This window comes from Branchiostoma belcheri, unplaced genomic scaffold (genome assembly GCF_001625305.1).
Source record: "Branchiostoma belcheri isolate BF01 breed outbred unplaced genomic scaffold, Haploidv18h27 scaffold86, whole genome shotgun sequence".
Taxonomy (NCBI): Eukaryota; Metazoa; Chordata; class Leptocardii; order Amphioxiformes; family Branchiostomatidae; genus Branchiostoma; species Branchiostoma belcheri.
Window position 1 is genome coordinate 450,891 of NW_017804531.1, and position 21,915 is coordinate 472,805.

Here is a 21,915-nt window from a genome sequence, read left to right on the forward strand (position 1 = left end):
CTGGTCATCTAGGCACTACATACGTAACATCCGTCGCTTCTGTCAGCTAGAGAATATACGGTCATGTACTTCTGATGAATATACTATATTATAGTCAAAGACACAACAAAAAGAGTTTGCTACTCTGGGAGCTTTTGAGATGCACCCTGTCTCTTCATCAACCTGGTAAAGTCAGATCTTGTCTTGGAGTTCTCTTGTCATGTGACTTGATTATTTTGTTAAGGTAGTGATGCCTCCTGTCTCTTTTCAAGCTACTGCATCGTCTGTGGAACATCAGTGGAACATCATGCTCAAAGTAAAAAAATGTAACCTCAGTCAAAAAAAAAAGCTTCCTTCATGCTTCCCAAGCGACAAACTACCATCACTGCCCCCCTCCCCCTAACATGGATTTTGAGAGGAAAGTCTGGATGGAGATTGGAACAGGACAGGAAATGTACTATTTCTCTAGGAGACAGTGTTCATTTCACGCAACATAACCATGTAACCTATGTGTGATGCCATGTGTCTCATAAATGTAGGGTTTTAATGTGATAAAACTTGTTCATCAAGCCTATAGGTTGTATACATGTATGTATAGCACCATCTGTAGTTTAATGTCTAGAATAATTCAAGTAGTAACCCTCTGACTAGAGCCGGCTTTTACAATAAGGATTACACACACTGTGGTCCTGTTCTGTTTTTTTACTAGCAGTCTGAGACTGAAGATTGTCAGAACGTTTCGGGGAGTGTAACTGTCTATCTCTAACTGTGGCCAAGTTGTACATACTTACTAAAGGCAAGGCATGGTTTTCAGAAGTTTAACGTATTAGTTAGTATTTAGACTGTAAGGTATTAATAGTATATGCTGGGATGACTACTGTAGTGCAAGAATACAATGTGGAACAACATGCCATAAGAAACAGTATGATAATCGTATAGCTTGAAAATGCCTTTAAAAAATGCACAACATTCTAAGTGTCAAAATACAGGACTGGTACATGTATACATACATGTAACATAGTACATGTATACTACTATATACACCGCACAACGAATTCTGCACTTAGTCTAGTACTGGTGCATATACCTCCAAAGGTGCTTCCAATCCAGGTATGTAAAATAGATTAAAGCATGGCAGGCAAACCTTACTCTGTGTATTAGTCTTTGATTATACTGCTGTGGGGTCCCTGACACGGGTTGGCAGCAGCTGGCTAAACTTCACACTGCACCTCCAAGCAGCTCTATCCAGTGGGTCCACACTGGCGAGGCCACACTCTCTAGTTATTGGTGTATTATCAGGTCCCAAATGACGCCATTGTAACCCACACAGCTTTTACTTCCATTTTTATAACCAACCTTTTTTGTTTGTATTATACAGCTGGCAGTACATGTATGAGACATTTTACCTAAAATGTGACTTGTGCTTAGCCTATATGATCTTCATTTTATAGATACCAAGGAGGTTCAAAAAGGAACCTCCTTGTACATGTAGATACACTGTATTAGAGAACCCCTCGTGCTAGATACTTGGGAGTTAGTAAATAGGAACACATTATTAAAACAGTTAGTTGTGATGCTGTTTTCTTCTTGGTTGCAAATATTTTGTGGTTGTTTGTATCAAAACAGTTTTTACTCTAAAGACTAGTAATAATTAGCAGTGCCAATGATGGTGTAAACTATGTCAGGCAAAATTTGTACCATTTAATTTTCGTAGACTAAATGTTAGGAACATTAATGTTGCTTACTTTGTATTTGTGTCATGTTTTTAAGTATATATTATATATATATATCATCTATTTATTGTCTTGGCAATCATTTTGAACTTGTGTATAAAAAGTTCAGAGAAGAGTTTATTTCATCCATTGTAAGAACCAACTGCTGTATGTGAAGTTTATGTTTTATATGTAATGTGTCATGTTGATCCAGCATTTTTGACTTGTTCAATAAATACCATACAGAAAACTTTTTGTCCCGATAAAAACTTTACTCTGCAATATTCCCTGCAGTATTCAGCATATACATGTACATGTATTATATTATTTAACTACATCATAATATTTAAAAATAGACAAAGTCCTCTGCAGTAGTGTATGCAATGACTTGCAATTCTTGATTGTATGATGTAAACTCTCTATACATAACACTTCCAAACTGGATAATGAACAAAAATACACATTTTCTATACATAGCAGTAGCTACACTCAAGCCAAGACACTTCACGATAAAAAAAAACTTTGTACATCGTATAACACATCTGACACAAAAAAAGCTTAGTACCGCTTTTAGATACAAATCTGTCAAAGAATTCTATTCACAACAATGACAAAATACTGTACACTCAGTTTTGTTCCATGATACCCACATACTGGCAAAATGTTTTTGATTACAGGAAAATATCAAAAGCTATGACATCCTAATCGTGTCAGCCATGTTCCTCATAGGCAATACAGAATAGGTTTAAATACATCTAAACTTATCATAGAAACACAAATAGATTTCCAAGGCCCTGAAAATGAATATGCTTCTTCCAATAAATAGAATTTTTCTCCAAGTTTAATGTCAGTCAGCAGTTTTCAGGGTGGTCAAATTCAACTCAAATTTAACACAAATTCTATCCGATTCATATAGAAAGGTAGTTGTGGCCTAAATCTGGTCCCGATGTCAGCTGACCTTGGTCATAATCATAATGTTCAAAAAGACTAGAATTCATAAAAATGACAAATGTACTGTACAGCTTTGTTCCATGATAACTATACATGTACATACTGATAGAATGTTTTTTCATTACAAGAAAATATCAAAAGATATGACATCCTAATCATGCTCAGCTGGTGTTGGAATGTTCTAACGGGAATCAAACGAAACTTTCCCCGGCTGATCACTTGGCCAGATTGTCCGACTCTATCAGAGTCATATAGCAAGGTAGTATGGTCCCAAACTTAAGCCAACATTTGTCCGCTGGAACGTTTTGATTGTGTGGCAGGGTTTTTTAAAAGGAGAAACTTTCCCCTGCTGATCACTTGGCCAGGTCGTTCATCTCTCTGGTCAGCACCTGTGTGATGTGCACGGCCTGGTCTGCCTCGTCTCCACCAATCACACGCAGGGCTGCCTGCGCCGCCTCTCGGACGTGCGAGATTGGGTCGTTTCTCCTGCAGGGTAAGAGGGTCAAGGTCAGCTTCAAGTCAAGGTCAGCTATACTATTATGGTGCAGTGTATGCCAATATTGTCTTATATATACAGTATAGTTACTATAGCAAAGTTGGCTCTAACCTAGAACCCACCTGGGAAAATTCTCTTTTGGAAGAAGGTTCTCTTCTACTTCTACATCAGGTTGGTAAAGCATAGTAGGATACAGGAGTTTTCTTTTACATAACCAAACTTGTCTCACCTAGATTACATTTTGGTGTCTATAAGACACCTGAGGAGTCCAAACGCCAGTCTCTAAGTCTTTCTGGAGCAGTATCTTCTTTCCATTTTACATGAAAAATTTGGAATTCTCTCACTGACACAACTAGCTAAAAATAGTCAATGGAGAACAATGACAAACAGCTGCCTCAGTACCCGTACCTACTGACATTCGGCGACTATCATCATAGTCTGATATCCTGCTAGGCAGGCCAGGGGTGCAGACCTGTTCAGTTGAGATGTAAAGGACTGGAACTTCAGGAGATTACTCACCAGGCATTAATGACATGAGGCACAGCATCCTGAGCCTGTAGGTAACCCAGCGACACACAGGTACTCTCCCGTACCAGCCTGTCTTCATCCTTCAGCAGGTCCACCAGTGCTTGGACGATGTCTGGTGTACATGTACCTGTGGTGAGATAGATGTCATTCAGTAGTTATCAATCTCAAACCTTAGTTAGTAAAACTCCTAAGTTAGTAAAACTCCATGATGCCACCAGATGACACATAGGGCTGTGTCCATCCTCTTTCATTCATTAGATGTTACATAGGGCACCATGTCCCTGGTACTGTCCTTGGTGCTGAACTTCCTTAATTAAATAGATTTTGTTGAGTTACTTTCAAATAAGTTACACCATTAGACCCTGTCAGAGCATGGATAGTTGAAGTCCTTCCTGGTGCACAGGGCAATGCCCATCTCTGGTTCAGTAGCCCTTGGGCCACAGAGTTGTGCAATCACTACAGCATTAGGCTAGTCCACTGGTACTGGTGTGTGTTTAACTCCCATATTCTTTTTTGCAAATGCTTTAAAGTCTTTGGTATGACTCAGCCAGGGATCAAATTCACAACCTACCAAATGTCAAATGGCAATACCAAATACCAAAAGACGAATACTCTACCAACTTGGTCATTGCACTAGCACAGTCTGTGAATTAAAAGGCCAGCAAACTTTTGGTGGGCAAAGAAATATCTTTAGAGGCCACAAGATTGTCATTTTCATTGTTTACATTTATGTCTCAGCATAGAAGTGCCATCTAGCATGTTGCTGTAGAATGACAGGACATTCAGCCATACATAACTTCAGCTTTGTGTATGCTGTTACCTGTCTTGCCAAGAGCGATAGCTGCCACAGCCCGGATGTTGGGGTCTTCATCTGCCAGAAGCTTCTTCAGAGAAGATACCACACCAGGTGTCTTGAATTTACCTGTGATAAAAAGATACTGAAATGTTGAGTAACCACTTCATGTACAATCAAACAGGCTATTGTCTACCTGAAGCCCTTTAGGGAAAAGATAAGGAATATAGCATACTCAGTGCCGATATATGTAAAATGTATTCTTTCAAAAATTTGTACACAACCAGATCAGAATATCTACTAAAGGCATGAATTGTAACAATAATGGTTGGGATTCAAACTAAAATGTGCATATGTCTGGGACTGCATTCTTTGTACTGTAGTAGCAATAACTCTTGCTGCTGTACTAGTCAGTATTTAATTCTTATTTTAAGAGGATGACAATAAAAAGCTGTTACCCAGATTCTGTATTGCAGAGAGGCGAACTGTGGAGTCCATACCGAAGACCTCCCTCATCGCCTGTTTACTGCCACAGTACTCTTTAACTCTGCTGTAAAAACCGTGGGGTTCATTGACCTGTGTCCCACAAAAATTATCATACGCCTCACGATGAAATCTCTGGCTTCCCTCTAGAAGGTCCACGTTGATCAGTCTCATCAGAAATTCCTGCTGTTTTCCCGGAAAATGTTTGTCCAGCTTCCGCTGGTACTCCTCCAGGAATGCCCTCTTGAACTCGACCCACGGAATGTTCGTCCTCACGTTTCCAAACTTCCTCTCCCAGAATCCTGGCTGTTTCTCTTGGGTTTCCTCTGTCTTCACGTACAGTTGACTGACCTGTCACCGAAATGAAAAGAAACCTTCATCAAAAAAAAAAAAGACAAAGATAAACTGGAAAGGGTACAGAACCAAGATTGTGCACAAACAGCTATGAAAGGGGTGCTAGTGTCATGGAAATGAAAAGAAACCTACAGTGGGTGTCATTGGAAGACAGATGAAAAATGTCCAGACTATGCATGATGTACAAAAAACTTACTAATAAACTGGGGGAAGTACAAAGTACCAAATACCAGATCAGAAAAGAACAAGAAACAGTCATGCCTTCAAGTACCAGAGTTATCAACCAAGGATTGAGGTGTTCAAAAACTCATTCTTTCCTAGCACTATTGCAGAGTGGAACTTGCTGTCCACAAGTACAGTAGGGGCATTGTCATTAGATAGTTTAGAGTTAGATGTTCAAGAGTTAGGTATAACAAGTCGTTCGGTGTAATGTAGCCAGCTGCTGCCATGCCGTGTGCCTGCGAAGCTGGTGTGTTCCACTGAAGGGCGGCTATACAGATACAGAAGCTGGTGTGTTATGCCTAAGGGCGGTTATACCGGCTATACAGATACAGAAGCTGGTGTGTTACGCAGAAGGGTTATACCAGCTATACAGATTACAGATACCTACCTCGTATGTGGACACCACTCCTTCGGTTTTGGAGAGTTTGTTGAGAGAGGACCTGATGGTGGTGACCAGGGTGGGGAAACTCTTCTGACTCTCCTCATCACTAGTGAAAAACATCCAGTTCAGCTTGGCAAGAGTCAGCTTCCTGTTCAAGACATAGTAAATGTTTCATTTAACATGATTTGGGTTAAGATGCCAAAAGTAGAATTTTCTATTTCATATTGTGTTCTGTCGCAACTAGCAATTAAGTCAGCAATGGCAAGAATATGATACTGATACTGAACCAGAAAATGTCAGTGTCTGTAGATGGTGACTTTATCATGAAGCGTTGGTTGAACATGAACATAAATTGTGTTGCATGCAAGTTTAACCCAGCCTTTCAAAATTCTATTTCTGTCAATGGAAGTGATCCCTAGATGTACATGTAAGTCAGACCCTTGTACTACTAAGAATTGATGCAGCAGTCTCTTAGGGTCTATTTCCTAATGCCACAGTTTACTGATGGCTTCAGAAGCCACTGCTGTATATGGATACCTACATGTACATGCCAAAGGCTAGATCCTGGTAGATCTTACTGAAGGACTCCTTAGCGACAAGGAAGTTGGCTTTGTTACCATTTTAAGATTTTAAGAGTATCCAACAACGCATGCGATCCCTAGATGTAAGTCAGACCCTTGTACTACAGTTAGTACTTAGAACTGAATCTATTTCCTAATGCCACAGTTCAGTAGTACTGATGGCTTCAGAAGCCACTGCTGCTGTGTTGATACTTACATGCCAAACGCTAGATCCTTGTAGATCTTATCAAAGGGTTCCTTAGCGACCGGGAAGATGGCTTTGTTGGAGATGTAGGCCAGCGACACCTCGTCAGTGCAGTGCTGAGACTGGACCGCGTTGCTGCTCAACACTATGACGAAGACCTGAAGTACAAAATGGCAAAATGTGAGAACCTGTAGAGAAAACACAACATTATACTACTACTACTACGGAGGGGAATATAACAACACCCAGTTCAGCACCAAGATCAGGACAGGACTATAAAAAGGATGGAGTCAGCATTACTAGCTGTCTATGTACAGCAAAGAAGAACTGTGAAACCTTTGAATCTCTAATGCTTTTCTGTATCCACTGAGTGAATAAAGAAAAGGAAAAGTAACTAGGTCATACATATGAATAATGTTTTCATGAGTCGGAGACTTCATACCAAGCTAGACGAATCAAGCTGGATGAGTCCGACCTTCATTGCAAAATTTTGTACATGCATATGGCGGCACGTCGGCAGAATGCACTGCACCTGCGCAAAACCCGTAATGTATTGTACATAGCACTTCGACAGAACGTCTCATATAAGGTCGTACTAGCACATATAAGGTTAACATCCCATCTGTAGTTTCCAAATGTTATGTAGGAAAAGATATCCTTTGCAACATGCAAAATTCTGATGCAACATTGACCAAAAATCCACCGAAAATCATGAAAATACAGGGTTCTGCGCAGGCGCAGTACGTTCTGCCGACGTGCTGCATATGGCGTGTTTCTTTGGATGATTTCTTTCATAAATGGTGGCACATAGGACAGAAATTTAACCTTGCTGTTTCCGTAGCAAGATTTCTTTCATGTTTGCCTCTTCCGCAATCTGACTTCCTTGACATTAGTAGCGTGCCTCCTCCTTTTATTTCTCCCAGCACCTCATTCTGACTTTCTTTACGTCACCTTTTGATATATCCTTATCCTTATTAACACTAAATTTAATCAGATCTCATATCAAAGCATCTCTGCCGAAGGCTACCAGCAAAAGTATATTGCAAGCTTCAAACATACATGGAGGGCGCCTCAGGAAATTTGACATTTATATGCTGCTTGCTTCCAGCTATTTCACAGTAGGGCTACGCCATCTTAAATTTTTGGTCTAAAGTCTTCAAAGACTACGCTGATTTGAGAAATCAATGTAGGAACAGATCTGAAGGAATGGTTCAAAATTTTCAGGAAGTGAAAATAACGAGATTCAAGGTTTTCCTCCAGTCTTCTTCCTGTCTTTTTTGTTGCTCCATCAGAAAACTAAAATAAGTGCAGCTTTGATCACAAACAGACAAAAGCCTTGCAGGCATCTGTACTCCTAATTTACAGCATATTTCTTCCGTGGCCCTGAATTAAATTGAAGCCAGCAAGGTGCCAGATGCGACCGCTGCTGTAACCACTGAAATTAATTGGAATCCCTGTGTACGTTTCTTGTTCAATTTGGGAACTGACAGCACCTGACAAATTGAAGTGTCCTTCTTTACATTTCATTGGTTATTTTTATCTTTCCTTGGAGAGATTTTACTAAACTGATGACAGGAGCTTTCAGAAATCAACAATAAACAGTCTGCTTCATCTGTTATTTTTATCTTTTACCTTTTACTTGGAGAGACTTTACCACAGATGACAGGAGCTTTCAAAACTCAATCATAGGGAATCTGGTCTTATTGTAATGCAGTGACCTTTTCTGACTCTACTTATAATGGTCTCTATTGTGGGTATTTTCAATGTATACCAAATCAGCACTGTAAGCAGAATAAGTGTGAGGAGCTTCAATCAGTTGTGGGTATCAACTAAAATTACTGTCTGAAAGAAGATTACATACCGTACTGTTCCTAACCATATAGCAGAATGAACGTTAATGTTATAAAAATGTTTTTGGTATTACTTAGCTTGTTTTGGACAGGGGCATTATTGTCCTAACATAGATGTAATTTCCCTCAAACAAAAACAATTTCCATGCAACAGTTACTATTTTTTGTGTTTATACAATTCTAAGCAATGAAACCTTTCAAAACAAAACTTCATCATCTGCAAGACCTGATTTAGTAATTGAATATTACATGTATCACTTGGTAACAAATTGAGTATCACGTAAACAAATTCTCCTAATCTTTCATCTCAGCCCAACTCAATCTACGACCATACTGAATCAGCTTTGCTAAGAAGGTTAGCTTTATGCAGTGTGGCTTTGTTTGTGGGTGGACAGCTGACTCAAGAAGCTATGGATGGACATCAAAGATTATGTAAATCAAGTTCTGTTGCATAGTGATAAGAAAATGATAGCTAGCAAAGGTATGCAGCTGTAAAGCTCTAATGTAGCCAGCTAACCAAATAAGGGATTCAAGGCATGTTTTTAAGCACTGTAGCCTTCTCAAATTACATGTAGTGGATCTTTTAGTACCTTATATGGTGTTCTGCACCTATGACATAAAACAATTGACAGCATGTCGTGATCTATTCAAAGCGAAACTGCAATTTGCACAAAGCTTGAGGTATGGTTTCCAGAATCGTAAGTCATGTGTTCTGGTATTCAAGGTTGGCATTAACAGAACTTGAATATTTTGCCGTTACAATATAAGTAAGATTTTCAATGATTTACATTAAGTAGGTATGGTACAAAAAAGTTGTTAGAATCATAATTTTTGTGGGAAAGATTAGAAGCAAATTTGTTATTGAGACACAAGATATTGCTAAGATATTTCAGAGGACACTGTGTATAAGAAAAGAAAAGAGATGAAAGAGTAAATAAGTATTAGACATTTGTCATGCCTTTCTTTTGAGTCTGTGAGTCTAAAAAGAGAAGACTAGAACATTATAAGACAATTGTCATGCCTTTGCCTCTACTATGGCTTGTGCTCGCTGGGAAGGGTTGGAGTCTTTTGTTTCCTCATTCCACACCCTCAGCCCTTCTCTACTCAACTGGCCTATACACAAAACACACAACAGTCAATATACATACAAACAGAATATACCATCAATACACATATATACACAGAATACACACACCACTGTCAATACACATATACATGTACTGTGATGTACATACAGAATACACCACTGTCAATACATGCAAATATGCATACTAGTTATTAATTGATGTTCAAAATCTTTGGTGTCCTAAATTATGAAATCAAATTGTGTTCATCAGTTAGTATTTTTGCTTTGAACAAAAATAGTAAGGAAATAGTATAAGATTGTTAAAAAAATGCAATTTGGTAAAACATGAAAAATGATGTTATTCCATTATCAAGGAACAGTGAAATCTAGCATAATATACTAGGTGGAATAATGACTTACTGGACAAAAATTTGATGAAGTCCCGGTCATTTCCATCTCCACTTATCATGATGTCTGTGTCCTGTGATGACGCCATGTTGTCTTCCGGTTTGTTTGGTAAAAAAGACGTTGACGGGCTCGAATCCAGTAGCCTTTCCTTGGAAGTTGAACTTGAGGCCGTGTGTCTCTGTTGACTGTATTTGACGTTTAAGGAAAACTGGGTGTCTTGACTGTCACTTTGAGGTGCAGTGTCCGCAAATACACTGGTCGGCTCTATAACTGGAAAGTCAGAAGAAAAAATACATGTAAGATTTAAAAGGATTTGCCCAAGACCAGCAATGCCAAGTTGCTGAGTTAACAAAAATAGGCATCTGTATCAAACAAGATTAAAAAATACAGTATGACCTAAATATCATAGATCCCTAGCTAAGTCATAACAAAGACTTGGGATTTGGGAAAGAGTATGGTAGTTAAACGCACACCACTACCAGTGGACTAGCCCCCTACTGTACAACTGTGTGGCCCAAGGGCTAATTAACTAGAGATGGGCGCCCCCTACGCACCATCTGGTGCAAGGAAATTTAACTAACTATGCTCTGACATGGTCTAATGGCTTCTTTAGCAATTAAATAAGGAAGGAAAAAAGGAAAGGAACTCAACAGAATACAGAAGGTTCAGCACCAAGGACAGTACCCACACATTTCTCAGCTCATAAATTTTTTGTCTCCACTGGTTTCTGGATTGATACCAAAGATGGTGAAAATGATTCTGATCTCATCCAAAGTCTCTCAATTCATTGTTACTTTACACACTCAAACATTTTGTGAGAAATTGTATAATGTAGGTGTGGACCGAATACAGATCATACATATCTCAAAGTGAATGTACCTTGTACTATCAGGCATTATATTCTTTATAACTGAAACATGTATGTCATACATGTACTAATAACTGACACTAAATTGGCTGTGTGCAACCCTTTGTGAATTCTTTTTTGAAGGAAATCCAACACTTGTGTATCTGCTGGCAAAATTCAGAAGTACAATGTAGTAATAAGAAATGGAATATTGATGCACACCTGGCATATAATAAGGTCCTTGTAGTCACAGCATGTTTCTGATTACAGAGATACTTGGGGAAGGATCGAGTGACAGTTTTCTGCAGTAATTGGGTTATCTTAAGGTGTATTACACGTGGCACTAATACTCCTAACAAGAGCACGTCGGCAGAACGTACTGCACCTGCACGAAAATCGTAATGTATTGTGCATAGCAGTTCGGCAGAATGTCTCATATAAGGTTGTATTTGCACATATAAGGTTAACATCCTGTCTGTTGTTTTCAAATGCTATGTTGGAAAAAGATGTCGCCAGCAATATTGATAAAAAATCCAATGAAAACCATAAAAAATCATGCAGGGTTTTGTGCAGGTGCAGTTAGTTCTGCTGACGTGCTCCTAACAAGGACCTGCAAGATCTGCTTGGTTATAATTGGCCCTCAAGTTACTGTTAAAAACAAGTTCTGTCAAAATGTCTAAATTAGACTTGAAAACAAATTAGTTCCTGGCATGGCACATGTGCACAAATAGTTTTAAATTTTTTCAGCTAGTAATTCGTAGCAACTGTATCTTTTTGTTTTGTATCTGTTTCGCTCATTAATGTGGGATGTGACTTGCACTTTTCAGTCTTCCCAACTCAACCTCATCCAGCCATAGGGGAGGCCCTTGACAATTTACCATGTAATGTTAGCCTTGGCCTGCCTATATCTATCTCTGAGCTTTAATCTCTTAGTGTCCCTGAGTAAGATAATTAAATCCAGGCATCTAGATGTTTTGAATGCATTGACCTGAAGTAAGGCGTTAAAAACAACCACATCCTGTTGTTGGCAGACCATATGTGGTAGCTCGGGGTTGCAATTAACAATGGAAAAGCTTCCAACTCCATATTTACAAATCTGTTCACAAACAAGCTCCAAGGATTTTGTGTGCATTGGGTATTATACTCCTGTCTGAATAACAATACATAAAACATGTCCTGAGCTCCCTTGAAAAGCTGCTTGTCATTGTCAAGGGCTCACTCATCAATAATTAAACAGGTAAGGACTGTTAAGGTTAACGTTAGGTACAACAGTAGCAGCCGTCAACAAAGGAACAACAGAAGCAGCCATCAACGAAGATTCAATGGTGAGATATATGTAACGTTATATTAGTGAACCCAACAGCTTATGATAACCAGTATATCATGGATTGGACAGGTGCCCTTCGGCTGATGTGAGTTCTACGCCACTGGAGTTAATTATTGTGGAGGGCTAATTAAGTCCATCTGCATCACAGACTTCCAGAGAGTACTTTTTATGAGCCGGGCGGCAGAAAGCTCTTACAGCCCCGAATAGAGTCTGTCTAATCCACGATAGACTGGATACCAGGCTAACCTTAATTTCCAGGCATATCGTTTGGTGTCTGCTAGGCTAGTCAATATAAAGATACCATTTGCCACCAGTTTGACTGGCGTAAAAAATTATACCAGTACCAGTACAAACAAAAGAGAACGCCAAAAAAGCCATTCAACCCTAAACCTCTGCTTGAAGTCGGGCTTTGGATCTAACGTTAATTCTCCAAGCAGAGGTTTGGGTTTTGGCTTATTTTAGGCATTTTTATCGGGCTTTTTTTCTTGCACTCAGGTTGACGTAAAAAAAAAAACAGAAACCAGTGCATACAGGTAAAAGAAAGGCCGAAAAAACACCTAAATACGCCAAAAATACGCTAAAGTCTAAACCTTTTGCAGTAGTCGGGCTTTGAATCTAACAGGTGTGTGTATGATACTATAAACGTACCGTTGATCTGTACGGGCTTAGGCCACTGTATATAGAAGGAGCGAACAAAAGAAAGCCTGACAAAAACACTAAAACCACATCAAAAATACGCTGAACTCTAAACCTTGTCTTAGAGTCGGGCTTCGAATCTAACAGGTGTGTGTATAATACTATAAACGTACCGTTGATCTGTACGGGCTTAGGCGGCTGCACATAGAAGGAGCCCCCGCAGCCCATGCCTGGCCGTTCCCCTGTTGTAAGAAAGAACGGGCGCGAAAACCGCCCTGGGCAGCCCGCGACGCGACTGAAAGCATATCTGGAGTGATCTACGTGATATTATGAACCCCAGGAATACAGTGTTTTCGACATTACTTATTCAAATATGCTCAGACCTCCTACGCGAAACTAACCTATCAAGCTACGTGAGCTATGACATGAAGAACGAATTAGACTCTCCCACTAGTGTACTAGGGACATTCAAATATACTTGTTTTTCTAAATATTGCTATGTTGGATAAAAAATACAATATCATACATAAAACTGGCTTAAAAGTAACTAGAATGATTTTTACTAAGATATATTTACTTGGTATTGACAACAACATCAATATTGTTAATCTTTAGAAGAGTAAACAAGCCTGAACACCCCTCTAAATGTTTGGTTGGGTCAGAATCGTCGCCATATTTACAAAGCGCAGTGTCCTAGCATTCTGTCTTCGGCCATTCCATCGCTGGACAAAGGCATGGGAACAAAAGTAACGGTACGTAAGTCTTTTACGTCTTGTGCTTAAACTTAGGAAAGCCTGAACAACCCTAGATTCTTTTAGGTTAAGATATTGGGCTTGAGTTTGAGATTTAAGTGAGTAGAAGCCTTAGAATTTTAGTAGAAGTAGAAGAAGAGGGTGTAACCCCATGTGTTAAGGCCATGACATCAAGGTTCTGTTTATCCCCTTTGTTAAGATCGTAGTTAAGGGTGTCCGTTTACACGATGTCACCGTGACAGTGCATATTGGTGCTCCGGACTATTACAACTTTTTCTTCGTTTTTAATAGTTCCAAGTTGTCATGACTTGAAAGTCAGTCTGAGAATCTATATCAACTTGAAGATACCATTATATTTGTATAATGTCCTTGAAGATAGCAACACCATACTAAGTTGTTTTAAGTTACATACTGCCTTCTGTGAGAAATTGAGACGTGCAGACATAAGTTCATGGGTAACAACGCCCACCTCTATGATTTACGCCAACGTCCTGTCAAATACAACGCTAAGCTGACGACTGGAGCACAAACATAGAGAAAAGCATGCAAACACCTATTAAATCCTGGATTATTGAAGCATTATGTTAGTCTTCCTAAAGGATTTGCATGTAAAATCTCGTGTTTTTCTTCCTTGTAATGCTTTAAAGCTCAGAGTCTGTAGGTAACTGGTTCCATAGGGGCTCAGTGTGATTCAGGTTAATTGGCCATCAATAATTAAGATAAAAATAGTTAGATAAAAATTTGCAGATGTTAGGGCATGCCGAAATGTACTCCTTTAATACCTTCAAAGTTTCTCTGTATCTAATGTCGTCTAACTCTAGAGACCAGGATGAAAATATTCAACAAGAGGACCTTTAGGTGACTTCTTATTCATACCAACTAAACAGCTGAACTCAAGTCAAAGACAAATTACAACATTCAGATAACTGTACAAATTCTTAACTTGTTCCTTTTATTTGCAGGAGAAAATGCCTCGCTTGTAGAGATGACTGAGACCATCACATAACCACCACAATATGGGATCAGGACCGAGTAGTCAGAAGTCCCAGCCACCAACCCTACTGCCAATTCAGGTGGTGCACAACTTGGAGAATGAGAGGTTCAAGAATGGAAGTCTGGAGCCACTACAACCTCAAGCGGTGCAGAACACTGCGAATGAGCAACTAGAAGATGACACACATACTAGTACGTATCTAGAACAGATGCCAATTCAGGCTGTGCAAAACACTGCGAATGAGCAACTAGAAGATGATGACACGCATACTAGTACGCATCTAGATCTGATGCCAATTCAGGCGGTACAGAATGAGAAGATTCCTATCAGATCGCAAGCTGTACAGAATAGCCAGAATGAGAGGCTTCAGATCAGACCCCAAGCTGTACAGAATAGCCAGAATGAGAGGCTTCAGATCAGACCACAAGCTGTGCAGAATAGCCAGAATGAAAGGCTTCAGATCAGACCCCAAGCTGTACAGAATAGCCAGAATGAGAGGCTTCAGATCAGACCCCAGGCTGTACAGAACAACCGTAATGAGCAGCGAGAGAAGGGCTCCACAAAGAAACAAGGTAAATGGCCTTGAAAAGTAAATTTCCTCAACATATGATTTGGGCATTGTTTTTCTTCTATAACTGGTAATGTTATCCATTATAATCAATCAACCAATCAATCAATCAATAATCAATCAATCAATATTAATCAATCAACTAATCAATAATAATCAAGCAATAATAATCAATCAATCAATGATCAATCAATAATAACCAATCAATAATCAATCAACCAATCAATCAATCTTTATTCAAACAACTAGCAGACGAGAGTCTGAATTGAGTTGTTTTTACAGTTCATAAAATTTGACGTTAAACAATACTAATGGTTTAGAAATTACATAATTTACACGATAAATCGATAATCACACAAATTTGATATAATATTGCCTATTTACACTACATACAGCAGTAATGAGAAGCAGAACTCCTGAATCAGATGGACATCAAAATGTAAGCATGTGAGAAACATTACGGTTGTTTAAGAAGAAAATCCCAATATTCAAGGCAAATGTCTTTATAATACAGTTTCATACTCTTCTGTGGAATAGGGACCTACGAGTATAAAGAAAAGGGCAGGGCTATCAAGGAAGGGAGCAAGCTTAACTGACTACAACTTTAACTAAAACTAAATGTTTTTTATCATTCTGTGCTTTAACCCCAGGAGGTCAGAAGGACTTGAAAAGGCTGGAAAGTTCGTCGGAGTTTGGGCAGGATGTGATGATCAGCTACAGCCATCAGGACATGGACTTCATGAGGAAAATGAGAGGTGAGTAAAGAGACTCTTTTTACACAACCAAGTCTTTTATTCAGCTGACGTTTCGGTAACCGTCTGTCACCTTCCTCCGGGCAATTCTGACTGGTTCATATTGCACTGCAGCACTGGTGTCGCTGCTATAGCTAAAATGAGAGACTATAATCAACCATGATGTACCGAACAAACATAGATTGATAAGATTTTGCTGAAAAATAAAGTTGATTAAATCACTTTTCCAACACACACAGGGTCTTTGGAGTCAGCTGGCATCAGCGTGTGGGTGGATGAACAGGGACTAGGAGCAGGGGTGGACTTCCTCAACAAGATCGGTCATGCCATTGTGGAAGCAAAGGTGGATAATTATTTAGCTCACACGGAGTTCATTGTTTGACAGGGAAACCGTCGTTACCTTTGAAAGATGTATTTACATTTGACTCTGTGTACTTTGTAGTTCAGGCTCTGTGTACTCTGTAGTTCAGGATAAGTGTACTTTTTGTAGTTCAGGATTTGTGTACTTTGAAGTTCACTACACTAGCTAGGGTTAAAGTAGACTACTAGTTGCAGGGTTAGGTGTTGAATGGTACTTATGGCTTGTTGCTGTAAGATTGAAAGCTTAAAATTATCTAGACTTTGGAAATTGTACAACTTGGATTATGGTACGTACCTTTTGGGGTATAATAAATGTCTATACATGAGTGTATATTGAACAGAAAGGTACCAGTACTGCCTTCTCTAACCACCCTGCATTTTCTCCAGGTTTTCCTCTCCTTGCTCAGTCCCAACTCCGTCACCTCTAAGTACTGTAAGGACGAGCTTGCCCTGGCATACATCTCCAACAAACCCATCTTTCCTGTTGCCATGGCAACAAGAGACGGACTGCGGAAGGGCATGGACTTTGGGATGTGAGTTCTGCCTATGTTATCACATCAAGAAACCAATCAACACAACAAAATATACTATTAGATGTAATATCTGTGTACATCATATATAATGTACACTATATTATACTGTAACAGTAAACCGTCATACGTCATTTCCCCAGTCAAAACATGCCACCAAGCCAAGTGAATTATGTCTGCCAATGGGTATAATTGAGTTATGGTGTGAAACTAAATAAAGGCCATGTAATTTCTGTCTCCCTGGGAGTAGAGCTTGCCAACAAAGAAGGCATGACACTGCTAACAAGAGGCTGAGATAGAATTACCCGTGGCCATGACTCTAGGAGAAGGGTGCTAACCAGTTAGTAATTAGTTGGTGCTGTTAGTCAAGAGTACTGTAGTATATACTTCTTAGCAAACTGTTTCCTCAGCTTGAATAGTGGTTGAGCCATTTTAAACAGTTTTGGACTAAGGGCAGTATACTGTACATGTAGGTAGATATCTTGACTAGCTTTTACATATTGTGAGTTATTTGTTTTATAACTATAACTAACTATAACTATATATATATATAGCTTTTGTATACCCTCTCGTTTCACACTACAATATGAATGATTGAGTAGACATAATAGGGTTGTTTTGAGGTCCAAGTTTCTAATAAAATATGTTATTCATGCTTTGACTATCAGGAAAACCCACTCCTCATGTTTTTACTAATGATTTGCATAATTCTCCAGGCAGCTAACCCTGGCCCCCATGGAGTGGGTAGACTTCTCTGACAGAGACAAGTTTGACGTCAGTTTTGCTGCCCTGACACAGAAAATCAAGGCTGCAACCAACGATGGAGATGAGAGTAAAGGTTTGTTTTTCTGTTTGTTTGTTTGTTTGTTTGTTTGTTTGAACCATTCTTATATTTCATATATGAGAAGCTCAAATTGGCCTACAGGCCACTTTTTTATTGAGATCATAAAGGAAGAGGTAATGGTCAGAAAAAATATATAAAAAAGATTAAAAAAGTTTAAAGTCCAAAATTTAAAGTCCTTTTAAATCTATACACATATTTTACACATACATGGTATACTAAAAACATACATATATTACAAGAATGAGAATTTGTGTAATATGCAATATGTGTGGTGTCTGTTTGTTTTGGTCATTTCTGAGTGCTGTGGTTTTTGTAGTAATGCAGTGAAGTAATGAAGATACATTGTACATATTTTTCATGTTTTAACAGTTGCTGAAGTTGGCAAACCCAAGCTTGAGCGGCAACCTACCAGGCAAAACCTGAACAAAATGACACGGCTGAATTCCAACCCACTGGACGACGAGTCAGACTTCTGGGAGAGAGCCTTCAAAGATGCAAAGGACGTCCCATGGTCAAAGTGAGCACTTCTCTTACATACAGTCTCTTACAGCCCCTTTTGGCAGGTTCAAATATCCAAGGTAGCAAGGTTCTTTTTTACCTTATGTATATATACTTGTTTTCAACTGACCAAAATTGCCAATGTAAGGTTGTGAAATTGTTTGAAATTTTCAGATTGAACTCCCGATATAAATATTACACATATTCCAGATGCAATTATTATCATAGATATTTCAGATAAAATATACTCTCATACCCAGCCATCACGCTTTTATACAATTTTCAACATTAAAAAAAAAAAAATTTTATCCTGTTTTCTTTAACCAGGGTGACCCTCTCAGTGGCTATGCACTGCTTTACAGCGGGGCCCTGGACGGTAACATTGTGATACATTTATACCAGACATAAATGTATCTGTATCTGTATCTGTATAGCTGGTATAACTGCCCTTCGGTATAGTACACCAGCTAATGTGATTTCTATTTTCCAGGTTCAAAGAAGCTTTTGACAAACAGTACGGCTCCCTGCTGGATGGTATGCAGATCAGCAGTGATGCGGAGAACAAGGACTGGCTCATGACGGTGCTGAAGAGAGAAATGAACGTAGAGAACAACGTTTTAACAAGGGAAAACTATGATGGTGAGATATTAGACACTTCTGTAACAGTTGCTTTTTAGAGGGAGTTACTTTGGACTGTAAGATTCTTGAAAATTAGGACAGGACTGAAACTACAAATGTCAAAATTTGTGGCATAACGATGTTAGCTGAGGTTGTACTTAAGGTATGTGACACTACTTTTGCTTTGAATAACTCATACAGGTTTATTAAACCAGGGAAATTCACCTAGCTCTTTTTGACAAGCATAATAAACCATGGTTTAACATCCCGTCCTAAGGACAGCAACCCTTTCCAGTAGTGTGCATGTTGGGTGCACGACAACAGCCGGGATTTGAACTTCCAAGGCAGGGTTGTTAACTGACTGAACTATGCACATTTTAAACTTGACATTGCCACATTGTAACACCATGTGTTTGTTCCAGAGTTCCGGTTCATGGGTGGAGTGAAGCTCCCGTTCTGGCAGCGTGTCCACGAGCAGGCCGTGGAGTCCTACACCATGAGGGAGGTGTTCCAGATGGAGTCTTCTGTCAGACTCTCAGCTATTGAAGATTTAGGTAAGGCCTACTTGTAGGAAAAAAATGTTGTGTTTCTGGTTACCCGACCAACCCTAGTAAGAACCCCCCGACTCTTTTTTTTTAGGGTTGGCTGCCGATGAGAGACATAAAATTTTCAAGCTGGACTGACCAAACTCACTGGACCACATCAGAACTGGACCAACATTTTGGATCAAGCCTAATACTTAGTACTAGTGTACTGATGTATTTTAGTGTTACATTAACTGTATTTGTTGGATCACTTTGGATATCTTGGGTTTCCATTGGTATTTTCCTGGTACCCCTATATCCTCTGGCATTCTCTAGTCTTGCTGGCTTGAACTCATATTTTTCTTAGAAAGAAGCATCTGAGATGCGTCCAAACTAAGATTATATTCACATTTCAGCTAAGTATCGCAGTAAAGCCGTAGTGGATGCCCTGTTGGACCTGCTACAGGACGAAGACCCTAACGTGAGGGCCGTGGCTGCAGTTACACTGGCCAAGTCAGGCAACGCTGAGGACCAACAGGTTATCAACAGGTATGTTTATTTTTAACTCAGAATGTGTGAGAGTGAGTGAGTGAGTGAGTGAGTGAGTGAGTGAGTGAGTGAGTGAGTGAGTGAGTGAGTGAGTGAGACTGAGTGAGTGAGACTGAGTGAGTGAGTGAGACTGAGTGAGTGAGTGAGTGAGTGTGTGAGCGTGTGTGTGTGTGTGAGTGAGTGAGTGAGTGAGTGAGTAAGTGACTGAGTGACTGAGTGATTGACTGAGTGACTGAGTAAGTAAGTCAGTCAGAAAGTTGCCAGTTTTTACATGTATATGTGTGCCTGTCAGTCTTATGTTGTCCAAAGTATATGGCATGTAATTGAATGATCATAAATGCTTCTTGATGTTGTGTGATGTGCTCACATGGTTTGTGTAATTCATACAGTCCATTTGTCTTTCAGGTTACTTAAGACATTACAAGACAAGGACAGACTTGTGAGGGAGAGTGGCTGCATTGCCCTGGGTCACCTGAGGGTCAGGCAAGCTGTGCCACAGTTGGTGCATCTTTGGTGAGTTGTTCTTCAAGAATTGGACATATCTTCATCATTTGCCTCTCTCTCTTGTTGTTCCTTACTCTTTTGACTTAAATCTCTCTCTCTCTCTCTCTCTCTCTCCCCATGTCATTCTGTCATTCATCAAGAAACAGATTGATTTTATCACTTGCTTCTCTCTCTGTCTCTTTTGGTTTGTTTTTCTCTCTTCCCATCTCGCTATGTTCCCTCTACCTCTTTGGTGTAAAGTGACAGCAGAGCATACAAGCTAACAGTTATGTAGTATTAAGTGTAGGTGCAAACAGATCAAGGTGACATGCCACAATGTCCCCCGTCTCGGTTCAGTGTTGGCTGGTGGGCTCCTATGTAGATAGCCTCTTTAGGGGAGTATCAATCTTCATTATGCAAATCTGTGTTGGTAAATTGAACTTACCAACTTGAAGACAGATGAACTTAATGAAGCAAGTTTAAACTGTAATTTCCAACACAACAAATTGGACTCAAATTTTCGACTGTGCAACTCCAGTCTGTACAACTCTTTGTCAAGGAATGAACAATCCACTGAATGAACAATTCCGTGACGTCACGCAGATAACACATGTGACTCCGTGAGCAGTGGATCATAGGTTGCAGAAAAACGTCGATGAGCTTTGATGCTAATGTCTGCAGTAGAATGAGACTGTTGTATCTCATCCCTACAGGAGGAACGACACCATCTCTACGGTCCGCGAGGCAGCGTCCGTCTCCCTGGAGAAGATCGGTGGAGAGGAGGCAGAGAAGGCCATCCACATGACCAAGGTGCTGAGTGAAGAGATCAAACTACTCATGACACAGAGCATGCAGAAACAGGACAGGGACAAACGGTAGCAACAAGTGGACTGTGAGGGAAAAACATTTCAAGACCTGTCATAAAAGTTCATCTGTTTCATTTCTTTTTATTTGTTTACCCAGGGTTACATTTTGACATTACAATTTTCCCTGCAGAAACAGAACTGGGACAAACTCTAGCAACAAGTCACTCACTCACTAGCACCGAGTGAAAAGGGCAAAACAGTAATCTCCAAGAGACCTCATGTCTGTAACTCTCGTGGATTCAGAAGTGATTGGTCATTAATTATCCTGATGATTGAGCAAAGAGATGAAGCTACTCATGAAACAAAGCATGAAGAAACAGGACAGGGACAAACGGTAGACAGGGCAAAACAGTTATCTGTGACCGTGTGTCTGTAACTCTTGTGGGTTTATGTCGAAAGTGATTGGTCATTAATTACTGTCAATATTTGACTTTATTCTATCATGCTTTGTACATGATTCTATAATATAGTTTTTATACTTTTGTATCAGATGTGGTGCTTAATTCTGTACAATCAAATAGTCTTACATGTACATATATTTGTTTAGAATCATAAATGTTCAGATGTGTCAGATAAAATGAGATAATGCAGCACAACTGCTTTACTGATCATGAGATTTCTCTGTATTCCATAGAACAGATATTTATCTACACATAGTCAATACATGTAAACATTGTCTTTAAATGACTGATCAGATAGATCCAGATGATCAAGTATTTGTACTAAGAAAGTTGCTCTTCATGGAGAAGTAACATAATTTACATTGTACATATAAAAG

The 21,915-nt window shown here is 39.4% G+C and overlaps 2 protein-coding genes across 3 annotated transcripts; one reads left to right on the forward strand and one right to left on the reverse strand.

Moving 5' to 3' along the window:
- Positions 1-261: 261 nt before the first annotated feature.
- LOC109487201 lies at positions 262-13,290 on the reverse strand. Its single transcript, XM_019791182.1, has 9 exons — positions 12,973-13,290; positions 10,002-10,259; positions 9,537-9,628; positions 6,678-6,823; positions 5,907-6,048; positions 4,918-5,293; positions 4,487-4,588; positions 3,658-3,793; positions 262-3,128 (listed from the first exon to the last, which is right to left on the reverse strand). Exons 1-9 carry the CDS (start codon positions 13,025-13,027, stop codon positions 2,996-2,998), a joined length of 1,440 nt encoding a protein of 479 aa, XP_019646741.1. The 5' UTR covers positions 13,028-13,290; the 3' UTR covers positions 262-2,995.
- Positions 13,291-14,518: 1,228 nt separating this feature from the next.
- LOC109487131 (protein tirA-like) lies at positions 14,519-21,547 on the forward strand. Of its 2 annotated transcripts, none has more exons than XM_019791100.1 (11): positions 14,519-14,736; positions 15,764-15,868; positions 16,105-16,208; positions 16,613-16,758; positions 17,472-17,593; positions 17,969-18,116; positions 18,588-18,736; positions 19,138-19,269; positions 19,656-19,788; positions 20,194-20,301; positions 20,985-21,547. In XM_019791100.1, exons 1-11 carry the CDS (start codon positions 14,568-14,570, stop codon positions 21,148-21,150), a joined length of 1,482 nt encoding a protein of 493 aa, XP_019646659.1. In that variant the 5' UTR covers positions 14,519-14,567; the 3' UTR covers positions 21,151-21,547. The 2 variants fall into 2 exon arrangements, with proteins under 2 accessions (XP_019646659.1, XP_019646660.1); XM_019791101.1 differs by having other exon boundaries at positions 17,978-18,116.
- The last annotated feature ends 368 nt before the right edge of the window (positions 21,548-21,915 follow it).

Coding starts and splice junctions, on each gene's coding strand:
- LOC109487201 (XM_019791182.1), bottom strand. CDS start 13,027: ATGGGCTGCGGGGGCTCCTTCTATGTGCAGCCGCCTAAGCCCGTACAG. Junction 6,049..6,677: donor AAGGATCTAGCGTTTGGCAT/GTAAGTATCAAC, acceptor TGTCTTGAACAG/GAAGCTGACTCTTGCCAAGC. Junction 3,129..3,657: donor CCTCATGTCATTAATGCCTG/GTGAGTAATCTC, acceptor CTTACCCTGCAG/GAGAAACGACCCAATCTCGC.
- LOC109487131 (XM_019791100.1), top strand. CDS start 14,568: ATGGGATCAGGACCGAGTAGTCAGAAGTCCCAGCCACCAACCCTACTG. Junction 17,594..17,968: donor CGATGGAGATGAGAGTAAAG/GTTTGTTTTTCT, acceptor ATGTTTTAACAG/TTGCTGAAGTTGGCAAACCC. Junction 19,270..19,655: donor CTCAGCTATTGAAGATTTAG/GTAAGGCCTACT, acceptor TTCACATTTCAG/CTAAGTATCGCAGTAAAGCC.